The sequence below is a fragment of the Ursus arctos genome, unplaced genomic scaffold (genome assembly GCF_023065955.2).
Source record: "Ursus arctos isolate Adak ecotype North America unplaced genomic scaffold, UrsArc2.0 scaffold_9, whole genome shotgun sequence".
Classification (NCBI taxonomy): Eukaryota; Metazoa; Chordata; class Mammalia; order Carnivora; family Ursidae; genus Ursus; species Ursus arctos.
This window is the reverse complement of record NW_026623111.1, coordinates 57,295,045-57,309,242: the sequence shown is the minus strand read 5'-3', so window position 1 is coordinate 57,309,242 and position 14,198 is coordinate 57,295,045. Positions and strand designations below refer to the sequence as shown.

Sequence of the window (14,198 nt, the reverse complement as noted above, 5' to 3'; positions counted from 1 at the left end):
GATGCTCTTCTCTTCAGTGTACAGGTGGGGAAACTGAGGCTCAGGCAGCTTCGTAAGCTTGCCCAGACTCGTGCAGCTAAGGAAAGGCAGAGCTGAAAATGAAACACTGATTTTCTTCCTCCTAATCTGGTCTTCTTTCTTTCCACTGTTTCCAGCGTGCCACAACTGTTTATATGTGGTTACTAGGGCTGTTCTTACTGATGCGTTCTTATTATCATCTTTAATGTGTTCTATTATACCAATTTAGAAGACAAGATATGCTTTACTCTTTTGATGTTTTCCAGGGCTTACTACAGGGCTCTGGAAATAGAAAGTACTCATGAAAGTTGACCAATAAGTGTATTTGCCAAAGCATACAGACCTTTGTTTTTGAGACACTTTGTAGTTATTTCTGGAAGAAATTTCAGTACGAGTCCCATTGACTGGCATGCGTGGGAGCAAATGTCTGGCATGTACAAGCTGTCAGCATAGCTGGTAATCAAGTCACCAACCAGAACCAGGTCAGCCCGTTCCTCAGCAACGTTCTGCCACCCCCTGAAACTTTGTGACCTGGCATCACAGGAATTTGCTGTGTATAGAGCATCCAAAGTTCTTGGCAAGTCCTCTCCCTGGTGGCCCTGGGCAATTATATGTACTCATTTTTTAATATTAATTAAGAAGTTTTAGGAGTCATTACTATTAATGTCACTGGGATGCCAGGTGCCACCCTAGACCTGGTGTGAAATGCCCTACTGAAGTGAACATCGCCATCTTTCTGGCTCCACTGGTGTCTGAGTCCTGTAAACTGGTGGTCACACCACGAATGTGGAAAAGTCCAACCCTGGGCCGGAGCTGGCTAGTTAGCTGTAGTCTCTGGGTGTGGGCACATGTCTGGTGTGACTCAGCACATGGAACAGCAAGTCAGTTTCTCTGTACTCTTTCTCTTGTCAATCCTTATTTATTAAAACCTTCTACATGCGAGCGAGGGAGAGATTGTTACATATTCCTGTTGCCAGGTAAAAAATGAGGCAATGAAAACCCTAAAAGGTAAGATAAGGAAGTTAGAGCAGGATCGAAATCCGGGATATGAAGCTTCCAGTATTTTCTTTCTTCAGGGCAAGAGAAACCATTCAGGGGTTAAAGGAGAGAGAGAATCTCTCATTCAGGCAGGCATGACTTCTGGGTGCGGCAGGCCGAGAGCCGACGACAGCTACCTGCCGAACATCTGGCTTGGCCGAGCGCCAGGGTGGAGTGGTCATGGACTCTGGGGCAAGACCTACTGGGTCTGAGTCTCGCTTCTGCCACTTACGCTGTGTCATCTTGGAAGGTGACTTAGCCTCTGTGTGTTGTTCTTTGTTCATCCATAAATGGGAGATTAGAGTGATGCTGTCCTCACAAGGCTGTTATAAGCATTAAGTTAATGTATGTTACCATATGTATGTATAGAATATGACCAGAATCAACACTCCGTAAGTGCTATGTGCATGTGAAAGGAAGGAAAGGAAGGGAAAGGATAGAGGAAAGGAAAGGACAGGACAGGACAGGACAGGAAAGGAAAAGAAAGGAAAAGAAAGGAAAAGAAAGGAAAAGAAAGGGGAAAAAATAGTCCTTTCTTTAATGGAAAGAAAAATGGCTCTGATAAGCTTCTCAGAAAGAGCAACCTTCTCTCATCACAGCTATGCTTCACCCTTTGAGCAACATCAAGGCTTCTGAGAGGTGGGCTGGACACAAATCTTTTTTTTTTTTTTTTAAGATTTTATTTATTTATTTGACAGTGAGAGAGATGGCCAGCGAGAGAGGGAACACAAGCAGGGGGAGTGGGAGAGGAAGAAGCAGGCTCATAGCGGAGGAGCCTGATGTGGGGCTCGATCCCAGAATGCTGGGATCACGCCCTGAGCCGAAGGCAGACCCTTAAGGACTGTGCCACCCAGGCGCCCCTGGACACAAATCTTAATTAAAATATGCAACATTCCCACCAAGATCCCCAAGTCCCTATCTCTAGAGCTATTTGGGGACCCCAAACGTCTGGCTTTTTTCCCCAGTGTGGAGACAATCAGAGAAACGAGAAATTGGAGTATACTCTATAGAAAAACCGCCGCGAAGAGAGGAATAGGATTCTAGGCGCAAACGTGTATGTGAAGTGAGTGGACTGACGGCGCTTTTTCTCGTTTGGCAGCTACCACCACGCCGTCGAAGCGGAGAGGCCACTTCTCGCGCTGCCCCAAGCAGTACAAGCACTACTGCATCAAAGGGCGATGTCGCTTCGTGGTGGCCGAGCAGACGCCGTCCTGCGTGTAAGTGGAGCCCCGGGCAGCGGGCAGAGGGTGCCCAAGGGGGCCGGCCTGGGACGTGAGGGCGCTGGAAAGTCTGAGCTGGCCAAGCCCTCTGTCGGGACACCGGTCCCCGGGTCCTGTCCCCGGCCACTTTGGGCAGCTTCTTACGGAGAAACTGACGCCCACTGTCCTCCTGAAGTAGGAGCCTGCGAGAGCCCAGAGCCGCTCCCAGGCTGTGTCCTCTGCTGCCTTCCGCAAGCAGAACTTTCCGTCCAGTGTAAGCGTGCTTTCCGGCTCCATGAACCTCCCAGGTGGTTCCAACGGAAGCGAATTCTTCTGGCACGTGTGAGGTGGTTTGTAGTTAATGGAAATATGAAGGATTTCCTGCCAAATTAAAAGCTACTTTTGCAGGTGTCAGTTAAGTGCTAGGAAATGAGTCCTGTCCACAAGCAGAGATTTGCGAAGCCTGTTTGTTACGAGGGAATGGGAAAAAACCCGCTCTTTCCACCGCGTAGGAGATTGAGTCCAAGTTTAATCTTATTCAGACATAAACAACTTTTTTGCATTTAAAAAAATAATTATTTTCTTCCAAAGAGACGTCCCTCTAAGTGCACTCTGAGGCCTTTCCCGGTGGATGAGCAAGGTGATTTTTTTAAGTATAATTTTGACCTAAAGTTCATAGGATGTTTATGTTTTTATGTGTAGTTGCCCAGTATGCGTTTTTTTTTTTTTTCAAAAGTGTCTCAGAACAGTGATTCCAAATGCTAATTTAGTGGAACATTTAAGGGTCATGGACTTCATCAAAATTTAATTATGATTAAATCTAATTAAAAAATAAATACACTGGATAATACTTAGAGGGCATAAGAATGGTTACTGTAAGAAAATAAAAAAAATGTGTGTGTGTTTGCGTGTGTTTGCGTGTGTTTGTGTGTGTTTGCGTGTGTTTGCGTGTGTTTGCGTGTGTTTGCGTGTGTTTGTGTGTGTTGGGAAAGAAGAGAGCTGATTCTCTTTTTTATTTCCTCTAATTGCTCACTGGCTTAGGAGAATATATTGAGTTTTAAAAATATTTATTTTAATTTTTTATTTCTTTAGAGAAAGAGGGAGGTTGTGAATGCTCGTGCAAGCACGGTGGTTTGGGGGGGTGGGAATCAGGAATCTTAAGCAGGCTCCGCACCCAGAGCAGAGGCCCACCCGGGGTCCAATGTCATGACCCTGAGATCATGACCTGAGCCGAAGTCAAGAGTCGGACACTTAACTGACTGAGCCACCCAGGCTAATGCCCTTTAACCCAATACATTTTTCTAACTTGTCCCTCTGTCTACAGATTTATTGTTCTTTAATATTGCTGCCTTCTCAGATGGGAAGCACATGGAATCTACCTGCCTAAGATCACTACGCAGCTCGTCCCCTCAGCGAGGGGTTAAAACTCATTTCCGCGGCCTGTGTAAGCTCCTGCAATCCTGGCTCACCCTTCTAGCCATCTCTCTCACTGGATGCCCAAATGTTCGCTGAGATCCTACATTCCTTTTCATGCTTTATCACACAAGCTCCCACAGTCCCGAAAGCTTATCGTTACTGATGCTTGAGATGCAGCTCAGACATCAGCTCCTCCTGGACCCCTGCTTTGGCGTTGACTCCGCTCTTCTCGGACACACACTCGGGGGTGTTGGATGTCCTTTCTCTGAGATCCAGTCACCCTCCTGGAGCATAGCTGTTGGTTTCCTTGAGTGTCCCTTCCGTGTCTGTGAGCACCTAAAGGGTGGGGGTCGTGGCTTATTCACTTGTTGTGTACCAGTGCCAAGTACAGGGTCAGAATTTAATAGGTGTTCTGGGGCGCCTGGGTGGCACAGTGGTTAAGCGTCTGCCTTCAGCTCAGGGCGTGATCCCGGCGTTACGGGGTCGAGCCCCACATCAGGCTCCTCCACTATGAGCCTGCTTCTTCCTCTCCCACTCCCCCTGCTTGTGTTCCCTCTCTCGCTGGCTGTCTCTATCTCTGTTGAATAAATAAAATAAAAATCTTGAAAAAAAAAAAAGAATTTAATAGGTGTTCTGGAAAAGACTGGTGAAAAAGTAAATAAGTCTTCCTGGCACGGTCCATCGAATTCTATGCTAACTGTCAAAACCAAGGCCTTACTCTGGGCCAGGAACAGCTTCTTAGTGGTAAAATGCTGCAGAATCAATGGGAAGCCAAAGAGCAGAGGAGTCAAGACGCAGATTTTGGAGTCAGAGAGACCAAAGTTAAGATTTTGTTTGCACCAATTATAAGCACTGCTAGCAATGAGTCAATTACCTTTCCCGAGCCTCAGTTTTATCATCTATCAAAGGGAATAGTAATAGCTCTCTCTCAAGTGTTGAAAATAAAGCAATATATTAAGCAAAAATACTTATTATAGTACCCGGCACAGAGTCGATGTTCCATAAATTGTACCGCTGAGGTGAGTGGGACGTATTTGACCTGCGCCTGACCTGTTTGGTGACTTGGCAGAGCATAGATTCAGGCGAAACTGTCTTGCTATGGGTGACTCTGCTACCCTGAAAAACCAGATGTACCCCCTTTTGCTTGGAATTACTGGAGTTGTGAACTCCTGTTTTTACATTAAAAAAAAAAAAAGTTGTGTTTCCAATAACTCAAATCCCCTTGGTCTTCTTAGTATTTTCTCAGAATGGGGATGATTTGTTTCCAGACACATCCTTTTTATTTATTTATGCAGCACAGTTCATGTAAGCAGTGCTGTGTGGGCTTGGGCCATAAACTTGAGAGTCAAGCTTCCCAAGTTTGAATCCCAGCCCCACTCACTTAATTTCTCTGTACCTCCGTTTCTCCATCAGTAGAATGGGTTAATAATGGCACCTATCTCAGAAGATGTTATAAGGATCAATTGAGTTAATAGCTACAAATCTCTTATAACAGCGTCTGCTGATTATTTCAGAACAGTGATCCCAAATCTGATTTGTCAGAGTCCTGAAGGGTCACGGGCATCTTTAAAAATTATTTCACATTTTGTAAGATGCTTATTAAATAAAAACTAATTTTTTCAGTTATTCAGCATTTGATAAATATCTACTAGGACCTGGCCCTCTTGACCCCTTCCTCTCCCATTGAAATGGCCATCAGCTGAGATGTTATTGGTGTACTGAGAAGGGAACTAGCATGAGAGCCACTGTAACTGGCTACGGCAAGGTCTGACCTTCTAGCATGGCTTCGTTAGGTGATAACTTGCGGGAAGTACTGCTTACGGAGAAATTCAATTATAGCATGATTAAGCCACCGAACCCAGGACTTACCGTTCTAAAAGGGCAGCAAGTAATTGCTGTGTATTTTAAGGGCAAAGTTATTGTTTAAAAATGCCATATTCAGTAACTTTGTTAGAGAAATAAGCTAATTGGAAAAGACTATTCATTATGACCTTAAAAAACTCTTTAAAAAATCTCCCTCCCACACATGCAATTAAAAGTGATTTTCCCGTCCAGTTCCTGTCCTATGTGCAAGAGACCTTTGATATTTCAAGATATTTCTAAGGTCTCTTCCTGTGATTTTGACCTTGTGATGAAGATGCCTGGCTATCTTGCAGGAAGCAATTCTCCCTCACACAACCTTGGGGTCCTTTCGCAGTAGATGCCATTAGATATCTCTTCGCTTTTGCTTGCATCGAGCATTGCCTTTCAACTGATGGTCGTGACCGAGCTGGGTTTTTTGTTGTTGTTGTTTCAAGCATTCTATCGGTTATAATGTTGGCATTCAGGGATCTCCTTACTCGTGCAAGATGTGGGAATTAACTGCCTCGCTCCTGTCAAACGTAACCTATAGAATGGCCTGGCAAATAGATCCTTTCTTGAAAAAAGAAAAACAGAACAAAACAAAACAATCGCGTTTACAGAGAAATCTTTTCAAGAAGCAGAATTCCATCTTTTTGAGATTTATGTGAGTTATGTAATCGTATGTATTTTGAGATTTATGTAAAAAGAGACCAGTATCTCTTTCGTAGTGAATGAGTCCGAGGGGTCGAAAGGGCAAGTACTTGCTGATGCCGAGGTACTGATGTCACGACATATGTTTTCAGGTTTGAAGTGTCCTCAGACAAACTTCTCGGGTACATTTGGGGCATCTAACGTGATTCAGAGAATACTATGGCTCGTCCCCAAATCCCTGAGCCTTTAGCTTGCTGTTGCTCAGACGGGCCCTTGGCTTGGTCAAAGGGAACCTGCTGTGTTGGGGTAAATCCTGAGGCTGCGATGATAAACAGTTGAGAGACTGAGGAAAGTGAATGTCCCCCTTGGAGACTGGGTGCTGTCTGGTCGCTGCACTTTATGAGGGCCACGGAGAAAGGGGCCATTTACAGGACAGTGGAGGGCATGGTGTACGCTTCTGAAAATGGACCCCTGAGCATCAGATAAAGGAGCTGGAGAGGACAAGACTCACTGTGTTTTGGAGGGATGTGGTTGGAGAGGTGGTGAAGAGAAGAGCATCCCCTCGTCTGGGGCCACTTCGAGTGGCAGAGTCAGAACCAGTGGGTGGAAGTTAAGAGAGAGAGAGGGGAATCCTGTTGGATCACATTTATGGAGCTTTCTATGTGTTCGGCATTGGTCTATGAACTTTCACGCACATCACCACGTTAGAGCATATAACACAGTGAAATTCTTAAATAATTTGTACCAAGAGAACTCGGGCGTGTTGAGTGCCCTACAATGAAATGGGAAGTCCTGGGGATTTTGAATTCCTTGTCATGGTCCTATCTAAGTGCTTGGGAAGGCTGCAGAGGGAATTTTACCATCCCCTCTCTTTCAAGCTTGGAATCTAAAATTTTAAACTAAGTTTTAGTAAATTGCCATCATCTCTGTTTATTTTTATTGGCCATATTGTTAATGTTCAAGTGATGACAGGTTTTCAGCAAAGCAAAGAAAGTGAAATTACTTGTGAATACAGTGGCGTTCAGCTTAATCTGAAAAAAAAATATTTTAAAGGAAATGCGCCCTTTACTAATTCCCGTTAATGACAATAGTGTTAGTTTCTTCAAACAAGAAATGGTAGAGATTCTTCAAAGTCTTGCACTGTTTACCCTGTTGTTTTATTTTTCCAGCTGTGATGAAGGCTACACTGGGGCGAGATGTGAGAGAGTTGACTTGTTTTACCTCAGAGGCGATAGAGGGCAGATTTTGGTGATTTGTTTGATAGCAGTTATGGTCATTTTTATCATTTTGGTGGTCGGTGTCTGCACATGCTGTCAGTAAGTATTTTTTAAATTTAATTTTAAGTAAATCTGAGAAATTGTATTTTGCTGTTTCTTTTCTTCTTTCCTTCCTTCCTTCCTTCCTTCCTTCCTTCCTTCCTTCCTTCCTTCCTCTTTCTTCTTTACTTTTTGCCATGATTTAAATAAATCACTTTGTGAGGTTTGCCATCACTTTTATTGAAGTATCCACTTACAATAAAACACACCATGCATAGTTTTTGTCATTTTGCTGAGTGTAATTATTATAATTAAAAATCAAATGTGTATAAACTTGATTAAAACAAGAAGGTAGACAAAAAGCGTGAAGGTGATCAAAGTGTCAAGGTGATAAACTGGGGTGCCTGGGTGGCGCAGTCATTAAGCGTCTGCCTTTGGCTCAGGGCGTGATCCTGGCGTTCCGGGATCAAGCCCCACATCAGGCTCTTCCGTGGGGAGCCTGCTTCTTCCTCTCCCACTCCCCCGGCTTGTGTTCCCTCTCTCTCTGGCTGTCTCTCTCTGTCAAATAAATAAATTTAAAAAAATAATAATAAATAAATAAATAAATAAATAAATAAATAAAGTGTCAAGGTGATAAACTTTCCGTTGTAAGATAAATAAGTCCCTGGGATGTCACGTACATCATGGCAACTGTAGTTAACAATACTCTGTGGTATGTTTGCAAGTTGCTAAGGGAGAAGATCTTAAAAGTTCTCATCACAAGAAAAAAAATTTTGTGACTACGTATGCTGGCCGATGTTAACTAACCCTCCTTTGGCGATCATTTTGCAGTATATACATATATCGAACCATTATGCTGTATATGGAAACTAATACAGTGTCCTGTGTCCATTATATCTTAATAAAAGAGCCAATTATGGAGTCTTAAAGTCAGTCATATTTTATGTGGGTTTTTTAGTAGGCTCACTAAGACTTTTTTTTTTTTTTTATCTTAAATTGTACCATGATGCAGTAACTTAGGAAGGTAGGAACAAACACACGGAAATATTTTTTTTCCCTAGACCACAATAAAATAATGGATTTTATTTACAAAAGAGGATTACACTGTTTTTCCTGTTTTAAGGATTTTTAATTTTTTTGATGGAGAGAGAGAGAGAGAGCACAAGCAGGGGAAGCAGCAGGCAGAGGGAGAGGGAGAAGCAGGCTCCCCGCTGAGCAGGGAGCCCGATGTGGGGCTCGATCCCAGGACCCTGAGATCATGACCTGAGCTGAAGGCAGATGCTTAACTGACTGAGCCGTCCAGGGGCTTCTTTTCCTGTTTTTACTTTTCATTATGTATCACAACTTTGAGAATCAAGAAACACCTTGATTTTTCTTTTTTTCTCTGACACAGAGTGTTTTGGTATAATTCTTAAGTTCGTTTCTTTTGTAAAGTTATCAAAATTTGTGTCAGATGAGGACTCCAACAGAATACAGTAAAAAGACATTTTTTAAAGTGCTATATTTTGGGGGTGCCTGGGTGGCTCAGTTGGTTAAGCGTCTGCCTTCTGCTCAGGTCATGATCTTGGGGTCCTGGGATCGAGCCCCTTGGTGGGTAGCCTGCTTCTCCCTCTCCCTCTGCCTGCCGCTCCCCTTGCTTGTGCTCTCTCTTTCTCTGTCAAATGAAAAAATAAAATCTTAAAAAAAAAGAAAAAGTGGTGTATTGTCTTGAGAAGCTAGTCTAGCCTCCTAAACTGCTACATTTACTTTTGGGCTATGGTACACACCCAAACAGGATGTCTCATGTCTCCTTTCTTCACAAAAAAACTTTAGAGTAGCTACCAGAAGTCTAGAATCTTTTATTTTTATCCCAGTTCTGTCATTAAATATCTTTGAGACCTTGGACAAACTTCTTAACATCTATTTTTTTTTTTAAGATTTATTTATTTATTGGGGAGGAGAGAGAACACAAGAGTAGGGGGAGGGGCTGAAGGAGAAGCAGGCTCCCCACTGAGCAGGGAGCCCACCTCAGGGCTCATCCCTGGACTCCAGGATCATGACCTGAGCTGAAGGCAGACGTTCAGCCGACTGAGACTGAGCCACCTAGGCGCCCCTTCTTAACATCTTTAAACTGGCATTTTATTTTCTGTAAAACAGGATTCTTTTTTTCTTTTTTCTTTTTTTTAAAGATTGTATTTATTTGACTGAGAGAGAGACAGCAAGAGAGGGAACACAAGCAGGGGGGAGTGGGAGAGGGAGAAGCAGGCCTCCCGCTGAGCAGGGAGCCCCATGCGGGGCTTGATCATAGAACGCTGGGATCATGACCTGAGCCGAAGGAAGGCAGATGCTTAACGACTGAGCCACCCAGGTGCCCCTGAAACAAGACGATTAAGCCAGATAATCTGGAAGATTCCTTGTAGCTATAAAATGGAAAGATATTTAAATTTTTTTTACCTGCCTCATGGCAAAAAGGAGTTTTTATAATACCAGTTTTGGGGCAGAGCTGAGAAATGGCCTATTTGATCACATCAATTTTGAATTATACTTTTAAGAAACTGGACTGCAGTCCAGAGTCTCTGACACTTTTTTTAATGTATCTGTAAGCGTAATTAACATATCCACGGGCTACTCTCACTCTCTTGGTTTTCTTATGTCTGTTTCCAATTTGTACTATTTCTTATTCACACACTAAACAATGCTTATTAGTAAAATAACTTGTCCTGCAAACGTTTCTTGTGCTAACCAAGCTTCATCAACAACCAGGTGCCATAGTCTTTCTATTTAGGTAACTCTCCTCTAAGTCACATGTTTGGCCTATTGTGGCTATCATTTGAGCCTGGAGAAAGAGATAGGTTAAGAGAGAACCTAAAATATTTAAGAAAAAAAGGAACCTACACACTTTGAACCATCTAGAAATAAGACCACAGGCCCTTTTGATGATTGATTTTGTGTTCACATGAACTAACGGACCATACTAATGTCTGACACTTTGTTTTCCAAGTCCTCTTCGGAAGCGTCGTAAAAGAAGGAAGAAGGAAGAAGAAATGGAAACTCTGGGTAAAGATATAAGTCCAATAAATGAAGATATTCAAGAGACTAGTATTGCTTAATAGTAAGTGTGATGAATTTGGTAGATGCGGTACTCTTCAGGTGACAGTTACCTGGTGAAATGGGGCTTAACTTTGTCTAGTAAATCAATGACTGGAATTTGATTATGCTTAGAAACATCTGAAAGTAAATTAATTTTTTTCATAGACTCCAAAGCTATTAAATAAAAGACTTTCTCATATCTTTCTTTTGCTTGTTACCACATTGAGAGGCACGTGAAGAGAGGACTTTTATATCTTTTTTCTGGTGTGCTGAGATCACCCTGCTTTCTAATTCTACATGGTTGTGGTGGTTATATATACCTTTTCTTCCTCGTTTTTGGGCACAAGGAAGAGTTATTTTAGTTTATACATCTCACATTGAAGAAAAATAACAATAGCATGTTTTAATAATAACCACATTTACTGAGCATTTATGCTATGCCAAACACTGTTCTAAGCTCTTTAAATGTTTTTTTCAATTAGGATCCCAGCAGGACCCAACAAGGAGATTTTGACAAGGGACTGGGAGGGCGGGGTTGGGGAATCCACCGGAACCTTGAGGCTCCTGCAGTCTAACCCTGGCAGGAGGCTGCTCCCCTCCCATGCCTGGAAGGGCTGGGGAAGGTTACTTCGGCACTGAGAGGCTGGCCGCCAGAGGGCCTATAGGCTGTGGGAGCCCTGTCTGTGGATGGAAGTAGCCACTGCTGGAACCAAAACAAGGAAGAGGAGGAAAGGCAGAAAAAACGCCCCAAACTTCCTCACCTCCTGCCTTCAGATCTTCAACAGGCGTCTCCCATTAGCCAAATCCAACCAGCAACCGGGAGGCAGGAGAGCCCTTGTGATGTCTCAGCCTCCTCCCCCTGGAGTGCGGGGGTGGGGAGGGCAGGGAGCAGAGAAAGGCTCCAAGGGGGCAAGTGGAGGAGGAGGGCTAGTACCATCAGCTAGCTGGCGTAGTTTGGCTGTGAGAGCGGCAAACCCAATCAGACTGATTTAAAACATTGGCTCACGTGAGCTGGCAGTCTAGAGGGAAGGTAGTCTACACACCTGGGTGAACCAGAGGCTCCCACACCGGGAAACATTATTTCTCTTTTTCTGCTCACGTATCAAAGAGTTGGCTTCATCCTTGGCTAGTTCCTCTAAGTCACAGCAGCAGCAGTGAGCCACATGCTTCCTAGTTCACCTCCAGCAAGAGAGAGCAGTGACCCTCCTAGCTCGGCCAGCAGTAGAAAGAATCTCGTTTCCCAGAAACACCCAACAGACGCATGGGATATGGTACCTGCTTATCGAGAAATTAAAACTAATCATTAATGAACTGAAGACAAAAATGCTGGCTCTAGATTTTGTTTTTTTTGTTTTTTGTTTTTTGTTTTTTAGTTTGCATAGTATATTTCTTTTAACCAGGTTGCTGTCTTTTTCCTTATTCCTACAGGCTACGAAGTTACCTCCAGGCTCGTGGCAAGCTGCAAAATGCCTTGCTCATTTGAAAATGGACAGAATGTGTCTCAGGAAGATAGCCAGGAGAATTGAATTTTAAATGATGTATTTACTTTTTGTTTGTAACGTTAGTCTGTGTTTTCTACTATTTTTATAATAATAAGTAATTTTATTATTGTTCAGTAATTGGGAAAAGGCACTCAAGAAATTGTAACAATTTCCACTTAAAGTTTTGTTACCTGGATTACTAGTCAAACAAAAAAGGAAAGTGAAAAGGAGTTTAGATTTTAGGAGCTGAATTAATAATGAAGTTACCATTTATCCAGCACTTACCATGGACCAAGAGTTTAAAGTTTAACTCTACAGAGTTACCCCTTGGTAGAGCTGGAGTTGGAACCTAGGTTTCCCCAATTTCAGTTTGTGTTCTTAACTATCATTTTTGTTGATCAGAGTGGGTGCAACCCAACTCACTAATATAACCCAAGACTTTATACTGAACTGTGTTTTGCCATGACTCTGAGATGCTGGGGCTATTTTCCTGCAGAAACTCAGATTGGCGAGTCCTGGATATATATGTTACTGTTACCATCATGCTTTCTGCAGCATTGACTTCCGTTATGTTTCCTTACTCCTTTATAAATTCTCCATGGCATGAATAAATTCTTACATTAGTGAAGCAAACAGATTTGCCCCATAGCTAGGGTAATGAATAAAGACGGAAAGTAAATGCCCGAGAGTCTTTACGGCGCCCTGAGTGTTCACGCTCATTAAGGGGTAAATGACAGCGCTGGAAGAAGAGGCTGTTTATTCCAGGGCAAAGGTCAGTGAGACGACAGCAGAGCCCAGGGGCACACTGTTTGTGGCCATATCCTCATTTTTGTTCTTCCGAAAAACATCACCTGTGATTGCTCTCCAGTGGACGTTGATGCAATGAAATCATGACCATAAGCCTCGATTACTTGGGACCATCTTGCCAAGTGTTCCTTTGACTCCATCACATATTCCATAAAGACTCTGAAAACTGAAAAAGCTAAACCTACATTTAGCCAATATTCCACAGAATATGACACTTTCTACATTGACGCGGTGGGTAATTTACGAAAACGAATGGAAGATGTCCCCAGATTGCTGCACTTTGACTGTTGCGATGTTAGCCAAGTGGCTTTTATTCCAGAATCCTAGCAGATTTTACTTTGCAGTGTAGACTTCACACACAAAGTGAAGTGGAGAATTCAGACCAAAGAGGAAGCTGGATGTCCCCTTCTATCACACATGGTGTTTTGAGGGAGAATGAAGCTGTCTTCACAGAAAGAGCTCATTAAATATATTAAGAGCTGCGCCAAACAGCTAATCATCTTCTAAATCTGTTTTTCCTTCTGACTTAATAGAGTCAGATTATATCCAACGGATTCCTGCTGCATATGCTTTATTTTCAAACGTCTTCTTCTGGGCTCATTTATGCCCTTGCTTTTTCTTTAATACCAAAGTGCTTGAAACAAACACTTGTTACAGCATTTAAAAACAAAACAAAATGCTGTGTTTCTTCTTCCCTGAGCTGATGTTGGTTGACCAATGGAATCTCTCAAGCCAAGTCAGGCTTGGGAATTTTGTTTTGATCCAAAAATGTAAATGGTGTCTCTTAAAACTGATATCAAGGAAGAACTTTATCTTTTAAAAATGTATTTTATAATTGTTTTGCATGTTCTAAATGACATTGTTTATGTAAACTGTCAACATTATCATATAATAAAGTAAATTTATTTTTAAAACAAAGCAAGCATCTTTATTCGGAAATTTTTTCGGTACTATGAATTATTAAGAGAAAGAAATTTGCGGATTATTGCTTTAAAATTTTTATATTTTATAGAGACTACCATTCATATATTTGAAATAGTCCAGTTTGATCATAGGTTTTTCTTAGAAACTAATGAATTTGAAAGTGTGGTGGACACCTATGAGATTGCACAATAGCCTGGCCATATTTTTGAATGCCACCAAGAGCTGCATTTGTTTGGTCCAAGGTGAGCACTTCATGAAGTTGAGGTAATTAGTGTCATTTCTAGGGGGACTGTGAACCTGAACAGAAGTTAGTCTTCCTGGGTTCTTGGGACATAAAAATGTGTGTTTTGAAGTTACTGCGGCCATGTTTTGCTCCACGAGGCCCAGGAAAGCAAAAGAAGCTGGTAGAGGAGAACAGAGATGAGGCTCAAGTTTTCTGAAAATCTGAGCGCTCATTATGTGTAGTTCTCAAAGTTTAGCCTCACTCTGTTCCTGTC

At 42.5% G+C, this 14,198-nt stretch overlaps 1 protein-coding gene across 1 annotated transcript in view; it reads left to right on the top strand.

Annotated features, from left to right (window-relative positions):
- The window catches only part of BTC (betacellulin), a 46,292-nt gene extending 32,597 nt beyond the window's left edge, over positions 1–13,695 (top strand). Inside the window, exons 3-6 of the mRNA XM_026509961.4 lie at positions 2,156–2,273; positions 7,334–7,480; positions 10,401–10,511; positions 11,918–13,695. Of these exons, the coding sequence (XP_026365746.2) occupies positions 2,156–2,273; positions 7,334–7,480; positions 10,401–10,509 (374 nt within the window). The 3' untranslated portion in view covers positions 10,510–10,511; positions 11,918–13,695. The remainder of the gene's footprint in view (positions 1–2,155; positions 2,274–7,333; positions 7,481–10,400; positions 10,512–11,917) is intronic.
- The last annotated feature ends 503 nt before the right edge of the window (positions 13,696–14,198 follow it).